Source organism: Thunnus thynnus, chromosome 7 (assembly GCF_963924715.1).
Source record: "Thunnus thynnus chromosome 7, fThuThy2.1, whole genome shotgun sequence".
NCBI lineage: Eukaryota > Metazoa > Chordata > Actinopteri > Scombriformes > Scombridae > Thunnus > Thunnus thynnus.
In genome coordinates, this window is record NC_089523.1 from 33,489,620 (window position 1) to 33,511,753 (window position 22,134).

The following is a 22,134-nucleotide window of genomic DNA, read 5'->3' on the forward strand; positions in this document are numbered from 1 at the left end:
AAAAAATGAATAAAGAAATAATTATAATTATATATTGAGTCAGTTATTTAATATAACATTAAATGCAAGAAAAAAATAATATTAAAATAAATGTAGACATTAATTAATTGATCAAATGTGACATAAATTGATATTTCTGTTTTAATTTATTTAATTTATTCTAAACGAATGTATTTCTGCATTTTCTTTTTACATTTCTTTATGCGTTCCTGCTTCATTATGCAAATGAGGGGGGCTGTCATTCAAAGGGTGTCATGGGGTCGACAGTTCGTCTATTGATTGATCGACATCAGAGTCATAGATCGACTATACGTCCTTAACTCCCACATCAAGTCCACTTTCCCAGCAGCAGGAAAAAAAGCAGCAGCTGGTTTTCATGCAGGTGAAGAGACGGACTTCACTGCTGCCTCTGTGATGAAGAACACGGTTGTGAAAGGCTCATTCTGGACAGAAGGGTTATGTTTTTTGGGATATGATAAAGTTAAAAAATGGGATGTTGAAGCGAAGGCATGTGTGAAGCTGATATCTGGTTCGATTCCTCACAGCTGCCTCATCAGTTCCACCTTCATCAGCAGCTCAGCTCCAACCGGAGAGACTCAGCTCCAGGTCCTCACCACGTCCTCAGGCTAGGCTAACCCATCGTTGCTAACTTTGGAGCTAACCCCCTTCACTTTTCAAGCAGTTGGGGAAACAACAGACGTGACTTTTCTTTGTCTTGACAAGCTGCAGCATTTATTAACTGACACACTGTAGTCTGTACATTTACTGCTCAGCTCACATTCACTGTTATGCCTATATGCATAGTTTCCTTAATGAAGAGTTTCCACACAGAGGATGACTCATCTCTCAGCACAGCGCTGCCCTCGTGGGCTCTGCCAAGGCGTTTACTATTCTAGACTAAACACTGCAGAACGTTTGTTTGTCTCACTAGATTCTAGTCAAAAATAGATATAATATATTTCATACCAGTGTTTTATAGATCGGTGGTTATCTGATGTTACTCTGTGTTAAAACACTTATTGATCAGTTTGATTGTGATTTCTACCTTTCTAACTGTTTTTGAATTTCGGTGGTGAGACTAAACTTTGGTCTACATTTCTATTACATAATGTGCTTTATTGTACTCAACGTAGTTGGAGAATATTAGAATGCACTAATAGTTTTTATTCATATATGTTTGTTAGTATCAGCTGCTGGTGGCCTGATCATTGATGCAGCATCTGTTTGATAATAATTATGAAGTTGCATAAAACGTTTTAATACATCCAAACACTTGATTGTTATTCTGATAACTTGTATAAATTGTCACCTTTGAAACCCTTTGTAACGTCCTCTCTGCTCTGCAGCAGCACCGTAAACGTAGTTAAGAGTTAAATCAGACACTGCAACATAAAACTGATTTAACAAGCTGATCTGTTAGTTTCTGTTGTGTGTAAGTGTCTCACCAGTAGACAATCACTACTAACTCTGCCTGATAGCAAACGTTATAACATTGTGAGGTGAAACGGCACCGCATTAAGTGCCGCTAGCAGCACGTCTGCCCGGTTCTCACGCCGCATGTTATGATAACTCCTCTAGTCTATCAGCCGCCTCTCTTAACAGCTCCGACACCGAGCGTCCGGCTGACGTCGCCATCACAACCCTCCTCTAACCAGCTCCTTTTCAAACCAAACACTCCTCTCCAGCCCGGCCACCAGTGTGGGAGCGAAGCACTTCTAGCGGATCTATGCACTCTGATGTCAATCAACCGATTGGTGAAAAGTTGACCCCATGACACACTTTGAATGACAACCCCCCTCATTTGCATAATGAAGCAGAAACGCATAAAGAAACATAAAAAGAAAAAACTAAAATGAATAAGTTTGGGGAATAAATAGGGGGAATATGCAAAGGGGAAATAATACATAAATATGTTTTTAATGAATAAATAAAATTGGAAATTAAATTGGAAAGGTAGATAAAGGTAAATACATACAGAAGAAAACACATTTTATCAATTATTTAATGCCTACATTTATTTTTTACGTTATTTTTGGTGCACTTAATGGCATATTAATTTATTTATTGAGTCATTTCTTTACTTATTTTTGATTTTGGCAGTTTTGGTCCTCCATACATACAGGTGATATTTCTGTACTTTTTACTTAAGTAAAGAAGATTTTGAATGAAGGACGTTTACAAGTATTTTTACATTCTTGTGCTTGTATATAAGTAAAAGGATCTTTCACCAGTTAATGAAACAGGTTTCTGTGTTTTTCAATAACCAAAGTAACACAGTATATCAAATCCTGTGTACAACTACACAACACTATACAGATATAAAGTTAAAAAAAACTAAGACAAAGTATTTCTGCTGCTCACCCGGTCAGAGCTTCTCTCCTGCGGACACCGGGCTGCCCTCCTCGGAGCTTCGCCCCGGTCCCCCTCACCGCCGCCGCCGCCGGCTTCGTGGCGTCCAGCCGCAGCGGTGAGTGCGTGCCGGTGCTCTGTCTTTTCCACCGGGTCTGGTGGTACCGGTACCGGGGCTGCACGCCTTCCTCCTCCCGGTGAGGATGAGCAGCAGGTTGCAGATCCGAGGACCGAGTTGCAGCTGTGAGGTGAAGAGTTACCATCCAGACCATCAGGAGACGCAGCCGCATGTTCGGATGTTACAGATGTCACACAAGACTAGAAACGCAAAATAACTGCACGATATTTATACGATCTGATTAAAACACTGAAAAATGCATTTTGCATGTGAGAGACAGTTTGACCGCTTGAAAGCTCCCAACGATCAGCTCCCAGTGCGGTCTGGTCCGACCTCAGGGGGTTTAGGCTATATACAAGCAGCGCGTGAGCTGATGCGCTCCAGCGGCCAATAAGAGGACGGGAAAGATAAAAAAAGAAAAGAAAAAAAAGGGGGCACGGATCCAGTTGTATGAGGAATTCATTCATCATATCCTGACAGTGCAAGACAGTGGCATACAGCTTTGGAGAGAGGATTTGATAGTTTCATGTGATATGATATCAGACTGGAATTTGCTTTGTTGAGACTGTTTAATATTGAGCAGGTGGAACCACAGCAAAGAGGCAGAAACAGCAGTAAGACTGAGCATCAGGTTACCATGAGTAAAGGCAATAAGAAAAATATTTTACAGTGAAAATGATCAGACTTTAAGAGTGTAAATCAATGACAGACCATTTCATTCTATGATTCATTCTCATTTTATCCTCCCCCCTATTTCCTTTTTCAGTTCATGAATTATCAAGTGGATATCTGACACATTTACAGTCTTTTTAATCATCAAATTCCCTCTTTGTGTTTCCTCGGACAGTGTTTCCCTTTTTTTTTTGCATAGAAGGAGGACTGTGGATTTTGTCCTCCATCACTTCCATTGTAAGGTCATTATGAAGGGATCTTCTAATGGTCAGTATGAACAGGAGGAATGATTACAGCAAGAAAAACAGGTTTAATGCTCATTTGATGACTGACTGTTGGTTTAAGACACACTTGATAAACTGTGAACCCGTCGTTTGAAGCAGTTCCTACATTATCCTTGTTATGTTGTGAACATGTGACACACAACTAAGAACAAAACAATACCAGGCATTAAGACCACACATGCACTCATGCAGACAGCCTCTGACAGATAGTTAATTGGGGCTTCATGCATCATATGTACTTCCCTTCTGTTTACCTTAAGCTTTTATTGTTAGTTAAGAAAATTGACCCATGAGAGGAACCTCTGTGATTATTCCCCGGCCTCAGTCTTGTCCCGGTTTAACACTTAGGACCTTGGTGGGTAAAGGGAGGTTTGATTTAAAGTATGTTCTTTTTCTGAGTGGTCTTCAAGACCTGTTGTTGGACTGAGAAACGTTTGTTGGGTGACTTCTGACCACACTGGAACACAACTGACTGGTAGGAGAGAGATTTTATTTTCCCAGTGGCACACACACACACACACACACACACACACATTCCACATTGCACGTTTAGACATTTAACCAAGACATTTTACTGTCCGCTGTTTTAGCGCTCCCGATATAACATCTCTGGAGCTTTGCCCCGCACACACACACACACACACACACACACACACACACACACACACACAAACACACACACACCAGCATTCACACTAGAAGGCAAAGGAGGAATTTCACCGTACAGGAAGGAAACTTGTTTTTAACTGTGCATAAATGCAGGTGCCCCCCTTCCTCCCACACCACTATAAAAACCATAGGTTTACATCAACTTATTACTAAAGTACAGACTCAACTCATATACTACAAAAAATGTCAGACACAACCGAAACACTCAACACCATAGACAGACAAGAGGCCAACAGAAACCAGCCTGAATGCAACTCACATCCCAAAGCAACATGTATTTGTATTCGGGCACACCCCTAGTACGTGCATAGTCATCTTAATATAAGGAAAGACGGACAACACAGCCTCACCTGGAGCTCTGTGATCATTCAGCTGCTGAAATGGTTGCTTGTAACAGTCATTATTGGGTATATTGATCTTATTTGGTAAATGTGTGTTATGTAGTCCTAATACAGGCCGTTTATGATGGAGATAATGATACGTAGCATGTACGCGTTATTCGGCAAAGCACAAATAGTGGGTTTTTTTTTTTTACGAATATTTGTTTCATACAATATCTTTAAAATTATTTGTTTTCAGGAAGAAAAAAAAAACAAATACCAACGTGCAGGTCGATTACATCACTATCTCAGTGTCTCTCCTCTGCTCCGCTGTGACGTCTATCAGCAGGTCTCAATGGGGGGAGTCACATCCACCTGCTACATGACGCATATTTCCTAATTTGGACATCACTTTAATTTTCATCTTTAATTTTCTAAAATTAAAAGCGTAATAAAAACAAAAACAGGATTTTTTGGCCTCTTTCCACTTTTATTCAAATGCAAATACAAATAATGTTGCTGCCTCAACAAATACAGATACAAATACAAATACTGGGCTCTCTGCACATCCCTAGCACTTACATGCCTCTTGGTGTCCGTCTGTTCCTTCATACCTCATGTGTGCTTTCCTTCTGTTTACCCTCAGCTTTTGTTAACTACATAACTGACCAAATGAAGGAAAGAAAGACAACGTTTGAAATGTTATCAGTGAGCCCAGAGGCCTAGACAAATTATATAACCCCTCATCCATCGTGTGTTTTTTTAGAACTTCTTGATTTTCTCCAGGTATTTTACTAAATGACTGTTAACCTTTCTGTCTCTGTTTCCTGCATGATGCAGAAGGATAAAGTTGGTGTCAGAAGTGGGATCCTTAAACGCACAATATGTAATTTCAGCCACTAGGGGTCTCAATCAAAACAATAACAAAAGACGGAGTGTGATGACGGTGTGAAGTAGCAAGGGATCATGGGAGTTGTTGTCTTCGTTGTTAAATAACAAGCTTCACCGGGATAGGATTACTCCAATGTTAATCATTCGGGATGTTTTTACCCGCAGAGGTCTCCTCCTCTCCAGAACAAACGGACCCGGAGATTACAGGTAAAAACACTGAATAAAGCTGTTTCACCTAAAAAAATGTTTCTCCAACAATGTGCGGCAACCACCGGACGTCCGGTACGGGCTGTTAGCTGAGCTGCTGCTAACACTTGTTCGGTTTATTTCTCTTATAACTTTAGATCCAGACGTTCGGTCGGTTTCTCCCGGGAGCCGAATTATCCGCAGAGGTCTCCTCCTCTCCAGAAAAAAACGTACACGCAGATTAAAATCGTTAAAATACTAATTAAAGCTGTTTTACCTAAAAAAATCAATATTTCTCCAGCGATGTTTGGTGACCACCGGACTTCCTGGAGGGGCTGTTAGCCGAGCTGCTGCTAACGTTTGCCCAGTTTATTTCTCTGATAACTTAAGATCCAGACGTCCAATGACTAAAATCCTTCTTCCGGCTAAAAGATATAGTTAAAAACCACCTAAATTTATCATGAAAATGTGACTTAAAACTGAATAAAAGTCCATTTATAACAGTTTGTGTGGAACAACCACAACGCCGATGTATTATCTTGTATGTGTGTAAGTTACTCTTTGGTAGACGCCATTGTAGCGGACAAACACAGCGCCGCCGTTTGCATCTTGTGCGTGTTTACTCTTTGGTAGAGGAGGTATGACGCCATCGACAGGCAACCAAATGAAACAGTCCGTTACTTTGATTAAATGACAGATTTCTCTGAGTTTGAACATTGTTGGAAACATTTGGGATAATGTAAGTACACAACTCAACAACATATATAACATAGGTCTAGTTGTCTTTAGACTTTTTAATGTGGAATAATTACATATTATAGGTTTAATGAAGACAAGGTATTTTTTTTCTTCCTTATTGTTCTAAAGGATTAAATGAAGAATGGACAGTAAGATGGACCTCTGTGATTATTCCCGAGCGTCTGGTTCGGGGGTTAGATTCCTGCAAACTGTGCAGTGAAAGGCCATGCCCCTCATTACAGAATATATTCTAATTGTTAGTTAAGATAATTGGCCGATAAGAGGGACCTTTGTGATTATTCCCCAGCATTTGATGAGTAAAGGGACATTTGATATACTTTATCAAGAGAGACTTGTTAAAGTACAGTCATTTATTTATCTGTGTTTTTTGTGTGTGATTCTTGTGTTTGTTTGAAGACTAGTTCATGTTTTTTCCTCTTCTAATGTGGTGGATTCGACCCTGAGACCAAGAAACGTTTGTTGGACGACTTGTGACTACACAAGCACATACAACTGACTGGTAGGAGAGAGATTTTATTGCTGAGAGTCTAAATTGTTATTTGAAATAATGACCAGCTAGGTGGCGATAACACCGTGGAGGTAAATCGCCATTAAAGAAGACTCTTAGCCCTGCCTTCACCTGCACACAGCTCATGTTGTTGAAGGTAGACAGTCTCTTTCAGGGTCCCCACAGACTCTTAAAAAAATCTTAAAACGTCTTAAAATAAATGTCTAACTCCTCCAGCCCTCTGCAGAGCAACTACAGCTGACATTAACACAGAAATACAAGGTCATAGAAGCGCGATGTGAACTTTGTAACTCTTCCCTGTTCGACAAAACGCAGGTTATTGGTTTTTCTTTTCAGCTGTCATGCTTTCAGATATTTCTGCTTACTTGTTAGATTAACTTGACCAGAAAGTCCTCCTTATTCTGAACAAAACGAGGTCTGGCACTCCGTGGTTTTATAGCAATGTGATTGATTAAACAGATGATCTAATCATAAATAATCGTGATCTATAGCGCTACAAGCGGGAAAATCGCATCCAACTATTTAGAAATGCTCTCTGAATGATCCTCACTGTGTAGTCTATAAATTATGAAGATTTCTAGGGGAAAACACACATGTAGTCTTACCTGAGGAGGGACGTGACTGTTCATGTTCAGTCATATCTGCCAGAGGAACCTTCCAGTCCTTCTCGGTGACCTTGAAGACTTTTTTCATACATGAGTCGTAAGTAATGCTACTAGTGTTACCGCATTATATCATTCATATTAGTACAATTCACAAACAATTAATTGTATTACTTAGTTTTGAAGTCAGGACATGAAGGAGGAAGATATGTGAAGACGTGTCATTATGGAAGCAGTTGTGTTGTATGTTGTAGTGGAGTTGATGGGGATGGGTATCGGTTAGATTTTAACGGTAGCGGAGAACGGAGCAACATTTGATGATTTTACTGCAAAATGAAAGCGTATTTGTTTCAAATAATAGTTACTATATATACCTCAGGTTGTTGTGTACCCATGGAAATTAAAACAAGTTATCTAATTATTATGGTTTTAGAAAAATGAGTCATCAAAAAAAGTTAGTCCTACTTGGGGTAAGTTGTCAGCACAACTTACCCCAAGGTAGGGGTAAAATGACCATGGGGACGGGATAAATAGTGCTACCATTAAATGTTGATATAAAAATTACACAAAATCAAACAGATTAATTATAAAATTAAAAATAATAATGAACTTCATTAATGCCATCAATTTAACAAAGGCAAAAAGTTGTACTTTTAAGTAAAATCATATGTTTGTGTCTTGTTGTTCAACATGTTACCTTAACATTGTCAAACGGGTGACAAATTAAAGGAAAAACTGGTCCAGGTCTGAATGCTTGACCCCTACAGTGAGGGGATCTGGGGGCTCTGTTATGCTATGGGGGCATTTTGCTGGCATGGTTTGGGTCCACTTGTCCCCTTAGAGGGAAGGGTCACTGCTAATCAATACAAAGTTGTTCTGATTGATCAACTTTATCCTATGATGAAACATTTCTATCCTGATGGGAGTGGTCTCTTCCAAGATGACAATGCTCCCATCCACAGGACATGAGGGGTCACTGAATGGTTTGATGAGTATGAAAATGATGTGAATCATATGCTATGACCTTCACAGTCACCAGATCTCAACCCAGCCGAACACCTATGGGAGGTTCTGGACTGACGTGTTAGACAGCGCTCTCCACCACCATCATCACAACACCACATGAGGAAATATCTTTTTGAAGAATAGTGTTCATCCCTCCAGAAGAGTTCAGAGACTGTAGAATCAATGCCAAAGTGTATTGATGCTGTTCTGGTGGCACATGGTGGTCCAACACCTTACCAAGATACTTTATGTTGGTTTTTCCTTTAATTTGTCACCTGTCTGTATGTACAGCATGTTTGTGTGTGGCTTAAACTTAACATTAGTCAACAATTAGGTTTTTATTCGTGAACATTGTAACACTTGTAACTAGGGATGCACGATATTGGATTTTTTGCCGATATCCGATATGCTGATATTTCCAACTCATTGTGGCGGATTGCCCATACCAATATATGTACAAATTTTTTTCCAGCTGGCTGAGGAGACTATTACACATGCAATCATAGATTGTACTAAGTATGATCAAGAAAGACAATATATGAAGGAAGAACTTAAGAAGACTGGAGTTCAGGAGCTCAGCATTAAAAACTTTAATGAACCTGCCAAGTTTAGTAACATGATGAATTCACTTGACAAAAATCATTTTTTTGCTGTTTTGCTGACCACTCTCTCCATGTGTTTGAGTCCAAGATGGATTGAGTAATGTGAACTATTCTTCCTTAATTTGTGGTCACATGGTTACTTTTGTTTATGGTTACCTAGATAAAGGGGGTGGCTCATTTTACCCCGTTCTCCCCTACTACTACTCCTACCAATACTGCTTATCGATCCGGTACTTTAAGCACATCCAATAAATATGTAAACGTTAGAGCTAAGACTGGTGACCAGGTGCATTAAGGACATATAACATATTTTCCCTCTTTTTCTTTTCCTCTTATGCTGAAGATGCAGATGCTGACTACAGCCAAGTTGCAGTTGCAGTGCTCCCAGTCATGCCTGAACAAGAACCAGGTCCACCTCTGAACTCACTACACTTTGAATGTGAGAGAGCATCATTCTGGAGGGACGGATCGTGGTGGATAATCTGTGAGATCTACCAAAAGCTGTAAGTCTCTTATTTGGCTTACTCTGAACTCTGAACATTGAAGAGCTTTATGGCCAGGGCAAACCTTCAAAACTACTGTTTATTATCATATGGAGAGGATTTTTGTACATGAGAGAATTGTTCATAGTCTTGTGTGTTGTGGCAGCATATTAGAATGTTCGCTTTCCAAAAAAAGGGGCTTGTGAACCATCATCTGAACCATCTGAACCATTATATGAGTTATTTTTGTTGCACTTTTTGATGCTTTGCTACTGAAAGTTAAAGCTTATTCTGGCAACATATTCTAACGTTCAGTTTACTTTAAAAAAGTTTGGAAACCGATTGCCTCACTTCATCCGATTAACCACAGATTGAATTTGCAGATTTAATACATATTTAGTTAAATAGCATTGAGTAAATTCATATTACTTTGTATAATAAAGTTATTTAAGTTAAAGTAATGGTACCACATACAAGTCTTTAGTAAGGTCCTTATGGCCTTTGTAAAACAGAAAATAACATAGTGAACTAATGCATGAACAAGAAAATAAACAGTGGCTCCTGCTCCCTCTCTGTCTCTCTCTGAGCCTCCAAAGACACACGGCAGCGGCAGCGACTTGTATAATTTCTCTCTGTTGTTTACACACCATCATAGAAGCGTGATGGGCACGAGCTAATTTCAAAAGCTTTCTTGTTGGTGGCTTTTTTTTTCATACAATGACTCAGCACATATTTAAAGTTAAAGTGATGTTATTAAGTTAAAGCTCTCTCGAGGCTGAGGGTTGTTTTGATTCCTGTGCCCTCCCTAATTGCACTTTTATCTTTTCCCCCCTGGGATCCACAGGCCAGTGAAGACTGCAGTCTTCACCCCTTTTTTTTATTGTACTTTAATTTACCAACCCACTGGTTTTAACAGTTCTTTTGTATCTGAATTCAGCATTTTTTTGATCCTCTATCATAAGGTTGGACAAAGTTCTTATGGTTGGTGATTGTAATATTCATGTGGATGATGCTGATTTCCTTAACGTCACTGAGTCTTTCAGTTTTATTCAACATGTGTCTGGGCCCACACACATTAGGGGGCATACCCTGGACCTTGTTTTTACACATGGTTTATCTATTGACTGTTTGTTCTGAGGTGCTGCCTGTTACCAACCATAGTTGTGTTTTGTTCAACCTGTCTTTTAAACTAGATTCTCTGCCCATTTCTCTGATAACAGCGTTTGTATCCCTTTATTTTTTTGTTCTCACAATATAAAATGGAAAGTTTTTCACTGCTGATACCAAAGACATTTGGAAACTCTTGTGTTGTGTCTCTGTTTACAATGTGATTTTAAGTTTGTTTTTATTTGGGATGGCAATATTCAGTGAAACTGCAAGGAATTGGAACCAGTGTTACAGGCAACTACTCATGACGCACAGCACCTCAACTGCCAGATATGTAGAAGTCAGAAATTATTAAGTAACAGTTTAAACTCTACAGTTTAAACTTAAAATGCATTCATACAATTAATTAAAATTAAATATTTTACACCGTTATTTAATAATTTCTACATAGTGATATCTGGAAGGAAAACACCTGATAACTGCTCCAGTGTTTTATTATTTGATTATATATCTACAGCAGTGTCTGTCTGTCACAGAATGAGACACAAATAGTTCAACCTGTTAATTACTGGTAGAACAGAACCGACGAAAAGGAGCAATAAAAACAGCTGCAGCCTGCAGAACATGTTTAAATAAAATATCGCTTATTTAGTTTGTGACAGTCTGACGTGTTTTCAGGCTCAGGATGATTTTATAGGAGACTCAGCTGTGTGACGTCATATTTACCTGAAGGAAAGTAATTTTTATTTTATGAATAAATATGATCAGCTGCTGTTGGTGTGTGTTTACTTGTATGGCAGGAACCATCATACAAAAACCAATTTGAGTTTTAGACCTGGGAAGTGAGGACATTTTAGGAAAGTGAGGACATTTTGGCCCGGTCCTCACTTTCTGACACAACTTCAAAGGGCTGGTTGAGGGTTTATAGACTTGGTTTTAGGGTCAAGGTTGGAATTGGTGTGTGTGTGTGTTCAGGATAGGCAGTGTATGTCCAGAGCTGGCACAGGTGTGCTCGAGGTATGTGGTCTATGTACAGGACCTCAACCTTGTTAACACAGATACAACATTTTACCTACCCAGTAACTTCAAAAGCTTTCTTGTTGTTGGCTTTTTATCTTCATACAATGACTCAGCACCCAACTAAGGGCTGGTCCAAGGTGAGCCTGGTCGGCCCTAACTATTAGCTTTATCAGAAAGAAACTCTTAAACATAGAGAGGGTCTTCATCAGGAGAGGAGCCTGATAGCCTCCCATTCTACTTTTGAAGACTGTAGGAACCACCAGTAAGCTGCATACTGGGAGCGCAGTGTTCTAGTGGGGTAATAGGGCACTATGAGCTCTTTAAAATATGATGGAGCCTGACCATTATGGGCTTTATAGGTGAGGAGAAGGATCTTTTTCTAGTTTTAGTCAGAACACGTGCAGCTGCATTCTGGACCAGCTGGAGAGTCTTGTTAGGACAGCCTGATAATAGATAGGAATAGGAATTGCAACAATCCAGCCTAGAAGTAACAAATGTGTGGACTTTTTGGGACAGGATGTGCCTGATTTTTGCAATATTACCTAAGTGAAAAAAGGCAGGCCTTGAGATTTGATTTATGTGGGAGTTAAAGGACATATCCTGATCAAAGATAACTACCAGATTCCTTACGGTGGTGCTGGAGGCCAGGGTAATGCCATCTAGAGTATCTAAATCATTAGATAATGTGTTTATAAGGTTTAATCTGGTTTCACTGATAAATATCATTGGGTATCATCTCTACACCAGTTGGTGGCGGTAATGGAGCAATTCGTTGTTTGCTAACCGCCAATAAACCTCATAGAAGAAGAAGAAGATGCTAGCAGCGACCTCCAAGCGAACCACCACAGTCGAGCAAATATAAACATTTCTGCATTTGAAGTAAATTAACGTGTTGACCAACAGACTGTGAGGATAGTTTATCTTGTTTTAGGTAACCTTTCAGACACTTTAACCCGCCAGCCTGTTTCTGACACAGATACTGAGCTGTACCGGTGCAGGAACCGGCAGTTCGGCTAGTTAGCTAAGCGGCTAACGTTAGCTCCTGAGCTAACAGCAGAATGGATCTGTTCGACGACCTGCCGGAGCCCAAACAGACTCCCGGTAAGTTCACGGTAATTAACCGGCACATTTTAATGACAGTGAGCTTTTATTTAACGCCTCGGGACCGACATCCACAAACTGAGGTTGTTGGAGAGCAAAATAACGAGCAGGAAAAGCGTTGAATGGGGTAGAAATGGATCGAATAGGATGTTTATTTTATTCATTATTACCGTTTTAGAAATATCACGGTAAACGGTATCACCACGATAATCATCAACGTTTCCTGAAAGTCTTCTGTTAGTGCTAATGTTAATATAGAAATTCATGTCCAGAGCTGGACAGACAGTTTGGTTCTCTGCTGTGGTCATTCTGGCTCTGTGAGACCAGTAAAACGCTGTGGGACCAGTAGGAACCCTTGAGACCAGTAGGAATCTGCTTCACTGTGGCTAAACAAAATAAATCTGCTGATGAAGGCAGGAGATCTTCTCTGTGTTCACAGTTTCCTCTGAAAACGACATTAATCACAGAAATGATTGGCGGTATTGATACCGTCAGTATGTTTTGTATATCATAAGGACGGCACATCTCTATAATCAGTTATACAAAGATGTAGTAAATGTGTCAGTTTGGACTGAAGAAAGAATCCAAATATATATAAATCATGTCAGAATCAGATACCAGTGTTGTAACAAAGTACATGTAAAAGTACAAGTACTGTACTTAAAGTCAACTTAAAATCATTATAAGGTTCTTGTACTTCACTTGAGTCTTTCTGTGACTCGATTATTATTAAATCTCCTTTGATTCAGTGTGGTAAAACAATGATACATAAAAAAATAAGGCTGCAACCAACAACTGTTTTCATTATGAAATCTGTCAATTATTGTCTTGATGAATTGATTAGTTGTTTGGTCAGAAATGGTGAAAAGTGTGGATCAGTGTTTCCTAAAGCAAAACATGACGTCATCAAATTTCTCGTTTTGTCCACAACTCAAAGATCTCCAGTTTACTGTCATAGAGACTAAAGACACCAGAAAATATTCACATTTAACCCTTTAACATCCACCCTTTTTATAGAATTTTCGCCTATTTGGCACTCCCAAATGGAAAAGGTTATAACAGGAGAACTGTAAGGCCAGGATGCATGTATTAGACTTCATTTGACAAGTGACATCTTCTAGTTTGTGGAAATGTGTTTGTTTAGCATGTAGATAAAACACAAACCAAACTACATCAGTTCAAATAAGGCTCAAAAAAGTGTTTTTGGTCCTCGTCTTTAATGAGTCATATTTGAATAACAATAATTAAAACGTGCTTTATGCCAGAACTATGCAGAACACCATAAACCCTTTATATCTAGTCAACTGGTATAAAATTCCAGACCTGAAGGACTAACCTTATGGGAGTTTTTAGTTTGTGGTGTCACTGGTGTTGCAACTCTAACTGTATGTTCACTAAACGTGAACATACAGCAAAAACAAGAACAACAATGTTTAATCAAACATAAACATAGTTTGTAGGAATGCAGGAGACGACAATCATAAACATAATCCACATCAGAGTGGAAAAAAATGCAACAAACATCTGGTTGAAGTTGATGATGAAGCATCTGGAGGAGTATTAGACGGTGTGTTGATGTTATTAAAGCTTTAAGTACAATGATTTTCTCTCAGTGATGAAGTGTTTTTTGTTTCATTCTTCCTCAGTTCCAGTGTCAGCTCAACAAAAGTCCACCAGAGAAGAAGAAGAAGAAGTTAAGGAGGAGGAGGAGAAAAGTTTAAAACGAAAACGAGAAGATGCAGAGTGTCACGCTGATAAAAAAGAAGAAGAAGAAGAGGAAAAGGAGGAGATCAAGAAAGTTTGTAGAGAAGGTTTTCAGCTCTCCCACCACAATGTTTGTTTGCATCTTTTTCTTTAATCTCTGAGTAGATGGAAATATGATGAGTAGAGATGAAGAGTGTTTGTGTGGAGATGGACTTACTGTGTGTGTGTGTGTGTGTGTGTGTGTGTGTGTGTGTGTGTGTGTGTGTGTGTGTGTGTGTGTGTGTTTTGTCGACCAGGCCTCCCTGTGCTGAGAGGCTACGTGGCGGCGAGGCGTGGCGAGCGGGAGGAGATGCAGGACGATCATGTGATGCTGCCCGACATGAGCAGCTGCATGTCGGCTCTGCCCTGCCAAGTGTAAGAACTGTTCACCATCCCGTCACGTCTGATGAACATTAAACACGTCAGACCACACGAGGAAGCAGCAACAGTCATCATATTGTACTGTAGTTTTACTGTAGGGCTGCAACTAACCATTATTTTCATTATTGATGAATTGTTTTGTCTATAAAATGACAGAAAATAGTGAAAAGAGTCAGTGGTGACGTCCTCAGAACACACTGGAACCCAAAGATATTCATTTTATTATCATGTTCAGCTGAAAAAAAGCATCAAATCATCACATTTAAGAAGCTGAAACCAACTAATATTTGGCAATTTTTCATAAAAAATGACTAAAACAATCATTCAGATATCAAAATAGTTGCAGGTTAATCTTCTGTCAGTTAACTAATTGATTAATTGACTCATTGTTGCAGCTCTAGAATGACTCATCAATGAGCTGCAACTATCATAATAATCGCTGAGTCATCTCAGATATATTTTTTCTCTGTCGGCAGGTCTCGCGTCTCGTACTTCGCCGTGTTCGACGGTCACGGCGGAGCGCGAGCTTCTCGGTTTGCCGCTGAACATCTGCATCATAATCTGGCCAAGAAGTTTCCCAGCGGTGAGTTGAGAGACAGTCTGACTGTTTCCTGTTGCGACAGACAGACAAGACAGAAACTCAACTTTAATGGTTCTAATTCGTCTCTTTCAGGAGAAACTGAGAATCTGGACAAACTGGTTAAGAAATGTCTCCTGGACACTTTCCGCCAGACAGATGAAGACTTCCTGAGGAAGGCTTCCAGCCAGTAAGAGTCCCAGAAACATACAGATTTATATTTTAGAGAAGCGTTTGAGTGTTTTTCTTTGCTGTAAACGGTCTCAGCTTCCTCACAGCGATCAGTCTTTTATAACATCTCTACGTCTCCAGGGCTGCAACTAATGATTGTTTTTATTATTGATGAATCTATGGAAGCTTTTCTAGATTATTCTCTCACTCTGTAAAATGATCATAGTTCCCACAGCTCACGGTTGCCTCTCAAAGTGTTGTTTAGTCCGACCAACAGCCCAAAATTAAAAGATCATTGCTTTATTATCATAGAAAAGCATGAAAACTAGAATATATTTACATTTGGGAAGCACAGAACAATGTTTGCTTTAAAAAAAAAAAAAGCTTAAAATTATTATTTGATGATTAAAATTGTTGCAGATTTATTTTCTGTTAATTGTTGCAGCTTTAGTTTGATATTTGTAAATAAGGCTCAGTAATTTCCTAAACAGCTGTTCAGTGTAGAGTTTAGCAGACAGACAGGAGATAATAGTTCATTTTTAACGACACTGGTGCAATAAGATGTGTGTTTTTATGTAAATTATTGACTACAACTTCACTTCAGATGAATGTAATGCAGTAAAAAGTTCAGTATTTCTGTCTAAAGTGTAGTAGAGTAGCAGTAAGTTTGTGTTTTACTTCAGTACAGTATTAGTAATTGTTGCAGCTGCAGTCAGTCTCTTCTCTCTCTGTGTTGTGAAACAGGAAACCAGTATGGAAAGACGGCTCCACAGCGACCTGTGTACTGGTGGTGGACGACATGGTGTACGTGGCCAATCTGGGAGACAGCAGGGTACGACGGTGTTTGTCAGATCTTATAAAGCTCTAACGAGTGCATGTTCACAGCTTATTTACAAGTTGTATGATATCTGTTTAGTGACAGTTTGTCCTCACTGAGCTGTTAACAAGGATAAATTCACAGTTCTGTTTAGTTTTTGATCACTAGACCAGAGTTTCTCTCACCTTGTGAAGGAGAAACGAAGCTTCCTGAAGCACTGAATCAGTATGAGACAGTTGTTTTAATAAAGGTTCACTGGTTTGAAGCATTTTAAACAGAATAGCGACATCTGCTGAGCAACTGTTGGTACTGCAGACGGTGATGAAACGTTCTTTCATTCATCAGTTGTCATTATTGTTATTTAGTTGATTAAAGTACTGTTAAAAGTTATAAACAGAGTCTAGAGCTGTGTTATTTAATATTGTGGTGCAGTGAGAAGCGCAGCCTGTATCCACAACCACAGCAACACCTCTCTCATAACAAAGTGAATCTTTACGTTCACTCTTACTCACCAGAACTCCTCGTGTCCATTTCCTTCCTCATAAAACAATTGTAAAACTAATTAGTTTAGTTTTAGTTGTTTAAATCCTGCTGTGTTTACATCCATGTTTACCAGCTCTCAGTCTTCTTCTCTGGTTTTGATGGCTTTTCGTGGCATTTCTCAGTGCATTACAACCACCTGTAGATCAGTGGAATAGTGTGAAACAGTTGGTAGGATCTACGTCCTTGTGCGTGTGCACGAGGCAAACAACACGAGGACACTCATTAAAGAATTCCTCCATAGTGCTGCTAAAGGTCACAAACTGAAGAGGAAACCTTTAGAGCTTCTGTAAGGTTGTTGGACTGCATCAGAGTCAGCAGATTTAGCTGATAAACTACAGACTCGACATAAAGCTAGTGGAGCAGAGAAAAGAGCGGCACTTTTGACAGACACCAGGCTGTGATGGTCATGTCTCTGTGTCTGTGTGTGTGTGTGTGTATGTGTGTGTCTCCAGGCGGTGTTGTGTAGGATGGAGGCAACAGCAGGAGGAGGAGGAGGAGGTGTGGGGGGTCAGAGGAAGGTGGTGACTCTGGCTCTCAGTAAAGAACACAACCCGACTATCTATGAGGAGAGGATGAGGATCCAGAGAGCAGGAGGCACCGTCAGGTAAACAACCAACATCCACACAGAAATAATCACACACAGATCAGTTCTGTCTCTGTCTTTCTCATCTGTCTCTAAATACAAGAGCTGCTGTGTAGAAGACGTGTGCAGACAGATACTGTAACCTGTATCCACTAATGAAACATGCCTCACCTCACGTGAAGAGGAGGAAGTTGTGGCTAGAAGATGATCAGAAATTTCCCCACACATGCAAAATTTAGATCCCACTGACTTTATTAATGACCAGTTATTATCAAAGTGTTTGACAAGCTCTTAACCTGCTAGACTGCTCAGAAGAGACCAAAAACACTTGTTCTCTATCAGCTCTTGTGGTCTTTCTTATCATAGAAATATGAGTTTTTACAGTATTAAGAATAATGTACAAACAACCAAACCCTACAGTAAGAAAGAGAGTTTTGGTACAGCAAAATGTTCTTGTACCAAAACAAACATAAACAGCAACCAGCAGCTCATACTGTTGCAAAAAAGGAGGAAAAAACAAGTTTCATGGGTTCGTTGATGGAGAGTCAGCGAGTGAACTTCAGGTTCTGGTCGGCCGTGTAGATCTTTGACTTGATGTTGTAGATCAATCAGCGCTCTCTCACACCACAAACCTTTCTTCTTCTTATGTTTATATACCGGTACGCCTCCGTCAGGTGACACAGGAGTGATGTCATCAGTCACAAATATCAAACATGTTTTAAAAACTCTCTCTGAGAACGAGGGGCAGCATTAGAGTCTTTACATTTCACACTAAACTGCTTCATCCTCCCGTCAGTCAGCACCAACAAACCAGATTCATCATCTGTGTTCCCGCCTTAAGTCAATATTTAACTGTGTGTGTGTGTGTGTGTGTGTGTGTTGCAGGGACGGCAGGGTGCTGGGTGTCCTCGAGGTGTCTCGTTCCATCGGAGACGGTCAGTACAAACGCTGCGGAGTCATTTCAACCCCCGACCTGAGGAGGTGTCAGCTCACAGCCAATGACAGGCAAGAACAGCCACACGACAGCTGATACAAACAACTACACCAAGCTGATTTCTTCTTCATGCGTCTGTATTTCAACGCAAGACAAATATCTGTATATGAAAGGAAAGAGGAGACGTATAAGAACCATGTTGATGAGACATTCTGAGCTTTAGTAAAGTCAAAAAAGTTCATATTGATGGATTTTGTCACTTCTGTTATTATTCTTTGTCTTACTTCTATTAAGGGAATAATTAACCAATCAGTCGATGAGTCATTTGGTCCAGAAAATGTCAGAAAATGGTGAAAAAACCCAAGATGGCGTCTTTAAATGTCTCGTTTTGTCCATTAAGACGTTCAGTTTACTGTCATTAGTTACATCTAACGTTGAAAATGTTCTTTACTTTACTGTTTTTGTGACGTATGATGTGACGTTGATGTTGGTTGTCATGCAAGCTGAAGACAAATTTCTACTTTTGTGCAACAAATGTGGACAATAAAGTTGTTTTTGTTTTTAGATTTTTTTCATCATGTTGATAAGAGTCCAAACGAGCAGTAACGAACTTCTCGTCTGTCTGGTCTCTCTGCAGGTTTATCATCTTGGCCTGTGACGGTTTGTTCAAAGTGTTTTCTGCTGATGAAGCTGTTAAATTCGTCCTCAACGTCCTGCAGGTGTCTTTATGTCTTCTAAGCATTTTGAAGCTACAGAGGTCTCCATCTTTGTTGTGTGCAGTTACCGTAAACATTAATCCTGGAACTGACTCATAATCGACTGACAGTAACGTTAGCTTGATGATGCTACATTAGCTTGATGATGCTACATTCGCTTCTTTTTCTTCTTCTTGTAAATGTGAGCGTGCTGCCTGCTTCTTGTCTCTTTCTCGGTGGATTATAAATGAATTTAGTCCATAAATCTGTTTCTTGTGAGAATGTTACTGACTGAACGAAGCTTCTAATGAACAGCAGAGCAACACGTCAAACAGATAAATCAGCTCCAGAAGAAGAGATGAGATGTTTCCAGACATAGAAGGAAACACTTTGACTGATCTTGAGCTACATATGAACAGTTTTAACTTCATTTGTCTTTGAAATGATCTAAAACTGTAAAACATTTCATCATAGTTGTTGAACTTGTGGAATATGATGTCATCATGTTTTTATTTAGTTATTTTAAACCGGAAAAAACAAAATATGTCAAAATATAAACCACTATATCAGAGTGAAACACTGCTGTTATAAATCAGGGATACAATTTCTAATACAGTCATATAAAATATTACATCATACAGACAACTTTAGACTCCTTAAAACAAACAATTACTACCATTATCAATTAATCGATTAGTCATTTGGTCCATAAAATATCAGAAAATTGTGAAAAATGTGGATCAGTGTTTCCCAAGATGACGTCATCAAATGTCTCGTCTGTCACAGAGACTAAAGACACCAGAAAATATTCACATTTAAGAATCTGAATCAGAGAGTTTTGGTAAAAAAAAGTCTCAAAACGATTAATGGATTATAAAAATAGTTGCCAATTAATTTTCTGTCAATCGACTAATCGTTGCAGCTCTACTTAAAACAACCCAGCAGCTTTAAAAAATAATCCAAATAAAACTAAAACAATAACTCAAGTAGACAACCAGATGAAAAAAACAGATGATTTAAATTCACAAAGAACCAAATGTTTGTAATATTTTAACTTTATAAATTTGAAATGAAGTTGTTGAAGGTTCCAGTCAGACGCAGCAGATCATAGAAAAAACTCTTTACAATCCTTTTAATAAACACGAGGAACAAGGCGGCTGCTTTATTAAACACCACTTTATTAAACCCTCGTTATTCTTGAATCGTTTGTATGAGTGTGATTATTGTCAGTGTCTGCTCTGTCCTAAACATCCCCCCCCTCTCCCCCTCTCTCTCCCCTCTCTCTCCCCTCTCTCTCTCTCCCTCTCTCTCCCCTCTCTCTCTCTCCCCTCTCTCTCCCCTCTCTCTTCCCCCTCCCTCCCTCCTCTCCTCTCTCTCCCCTCCCCTCTCTCTCCCCCCCTCTCTCCTCTCTCTCCCTTCTCTCTCTCCTCTCTCCCCTCCCCTCTCTCTCTCCCCCCCCCTCCCCCCCCCCTCTCTCCCCTCTCTCCCCTCTCCCTGCCTCCTCCAGGAGGGAAGTGTAGAGAAGAGGTCGGGCGTGACGGAGGAGGAAGTTCGGTTTGAAGCTGCTTGTCAACAGCTGGCGAGCGAGGCGGTGAGGCGAGGCTGTGCAGACAACGTCACTGTGATCCTGGTTTCTATCGGCTTCTGAACACACACACACAGTGGACTCTGACACACACACACAGAAACCAGTTTGCGTTCTGCTCATCTGTCCGTCTCCTTGTTTCTGTTTTCCAATAAAATCTTTTTCTTTACGTTTGCTGTCGGAGTGGATTAATGATGATTTATCGATGATTTATTGATGAGTGTTTGTGTGTTCAGTCGTCTGTTTACATCACAGAACAGTCGCTGTGCTGTTGTGTTTATACTGTAATAAACATCCACACAACCACCAACCAGGGTCAGATGCATAAAACTCATTAACTTCATGATTCATGACTAAGATTCACAGAAATATGATGAAATCTGATTAAAATATCTTTATATCAGATTTATAAAACCCTGTGTACACATGCTTCTGGTTTATAAATCTCAGTCATGTGATGTCTCTGGATGTGCAGGAGCCTCATTTCCACTCCCACAGTTACCCATAAATGGATGAAGACGCCCTGAACCAGCTGTTTTTATATCAATATGATGCCTGTTCACCTGTCAATGAGACAAACATCACAGAAGAAGAAGTGCAGTTTCACAGGTTGTTGCACCTGTAACAATCTGCAGCTGTTTATAACGTCCATATAATTAATAACGTGGACTGTAAACCATCGTTAGCAGTGATATCTCAGAAATCTAATCAATAAGTTTGTAGCACTAATTCTACTTCCTGTCTGTCTGTCCTGGGAGAGGAATCCCCCCTGCTGCTCTTCCTGAGCTTTCCTCCAGTTTTCACCCATTAAAGTGTTTTATTTTAGCATTTTTCTCATCTGAATGGAGTTTAAGAACAAGATGTTGTGACTCTGGGTTATAGAAATAAAATTAACATATATAAACCGACTTAACAAGCTGTGTCAGAAGGATAAAATAAAAAAGAACAATAACAGCAAAATAAATGTTGACTTCTTTGTAAGTTAAAAGAGAAAATTAATCACAAAAGTAATGAATCTGTTGTGTTTATAAATGCGCCTTTGATTGGCTTTTTACAGATCGCTCAGTAAACATAAAATCACAATCAGTCTCTGATTGTTGGCAACTAATTGATTAATGGACTAACCTTGCCTGTTAAAGGTATCAGAGGTATTATTTTGGCCATTTTTCTTTAAGAAATGATGAAAACTGGAGGTTCTGGCAGCTGAAATGTTGCTGCACAACATAACAGCAACGTCCCTTTAATGTTTGTCATATCACTTCTCTCCATGTTTCCTGTCTGCCTCACTGTTCACTGTCCAATAAAATCTTAAAAAGAAGAAATGATTAATCGATTATTAAAATAGTTGCTGATTAATTTAGTAATTGGCAACTAATTGATTAATAGGCTAATTGTTGCAGAATGATGTCTGTGCAGTTTTCATTCATCTG

At 39.5% G+C, this 22,134-nt stretch overlaps 2 protein-coding genes and 1 long non-coding RNA gene across 10 annotated transcripts in view; 2 read left to right on the top strand and 1 right to left on the bottom strand.

Moving 5' to 3' along the window:
- LOC137186567 (latent-transforming growth factor beta-binding protein 4) overlaps nucleotides 1–2,877 on the bottom strand; it is a 104,162-nt gene extending 101,285 nt beyond the window's left edge. For all 6 annotated transcript variants that reach the window (XR_010929043.1, XM_067595603.1, XM_067595600.1 and 3 more), the window contains exon 1: nucleotides 2,362–2,877. Coding sequence is in view for 5 of the 6 variants with exons in the window: in XM_067595603.1 (XP_067451704.1) it covers nucleotides 2,362–2,639 (278 nt within the window). In the remaining variant the exon portion in view is untranslated. The remainder of the gene's footprint in view (nucleotides 1–2,361) is intronic.
- The window catches only part of LOC137186573 (uncharacterized), a 126,440-nt gene that overhangs the window by 86,652 nt on the left and 17,654 nt on the right, over nucleotides 1–22,134 (top strand). The gene's annotated exons all lie outside the window — the stretch shown is intronic.
- Nucleotides 6,889–20,873, top strand: ilkap (integrin-linked kinase-associated serine/threonine phosphatase). Of its 3 annotated transcripts, none has more exons than XM_067595612.1 (11): nucleotides 6,889–7,458; nucleotides 9,309–9,468; nucleotides 14,322–14,509; nucleotides 14,676–14,793; nucleotides 15,276–15,382; nucleotides 15,473–15,566; nucleotides 16,292–16,379; nucleotides 17,360–17,511; nucleotides 18,376–18,495; nucleotides 19,062–19,143; nucleotides 20,627–20,873. In XM_067595612.1, the coding sequence occupies exons 4-11, from the start codon at nucleotides 14,729–14,731 to the stop codon at nucleotides 20,765–20,767; spliced, it is 849 nt and encodes a 282-aa protein (XP_067451713.1). In that variant the 5' UTR covers nucleotides 6,889–7,458; nucleotides 9,309–9,468; nucleotides 14,322–14,509; nucleotides 14,676–14,728; the 3' UTR covers nucleotides 20,768–20,873. The 3 variants fall into 3 exon arrangements, with proteins under 3 accessions (XP_067451713.1, XP_067451714.1, XP_067451712.1); XM_067595613.1 differs by having other exon boundaries at nucleotides 6,890–7,458; nucleotides 14,322–14,473; XM_067595611.1 differs by lacking the exons at nucleotides 6,889–7,458; nucleotides 9,309–9,468 and adding an exon at nucleotides 12,303–12,675 and having other exon boundaries at nucleotides 14,322–14,486.

Bases quoted from the DNA above. Each gene is read 5' to 3' on its own strand.
- ilkap (XM_067595611.1), top strand. From the start codon at position 12,633: ATGGATCTGTTCGACGACCTGCCGGAGCCCAAACAGACTCCCG. The intron at 16,380-17,359 runs GTACGACGGTGT...GTGTGTCTCCAG, and splicing joins CCAATCTGGGAGACAGCAGG to GCGGTGTTGTGTAGGATGGA. The intron at 17,512-18,375 runs GTAAACAACCAA...TGTGTGTTGCAG, and splicing joins AGAGCAGGAGGCACCGTCAG to GGACGGCAGGGTGCTGGGTG.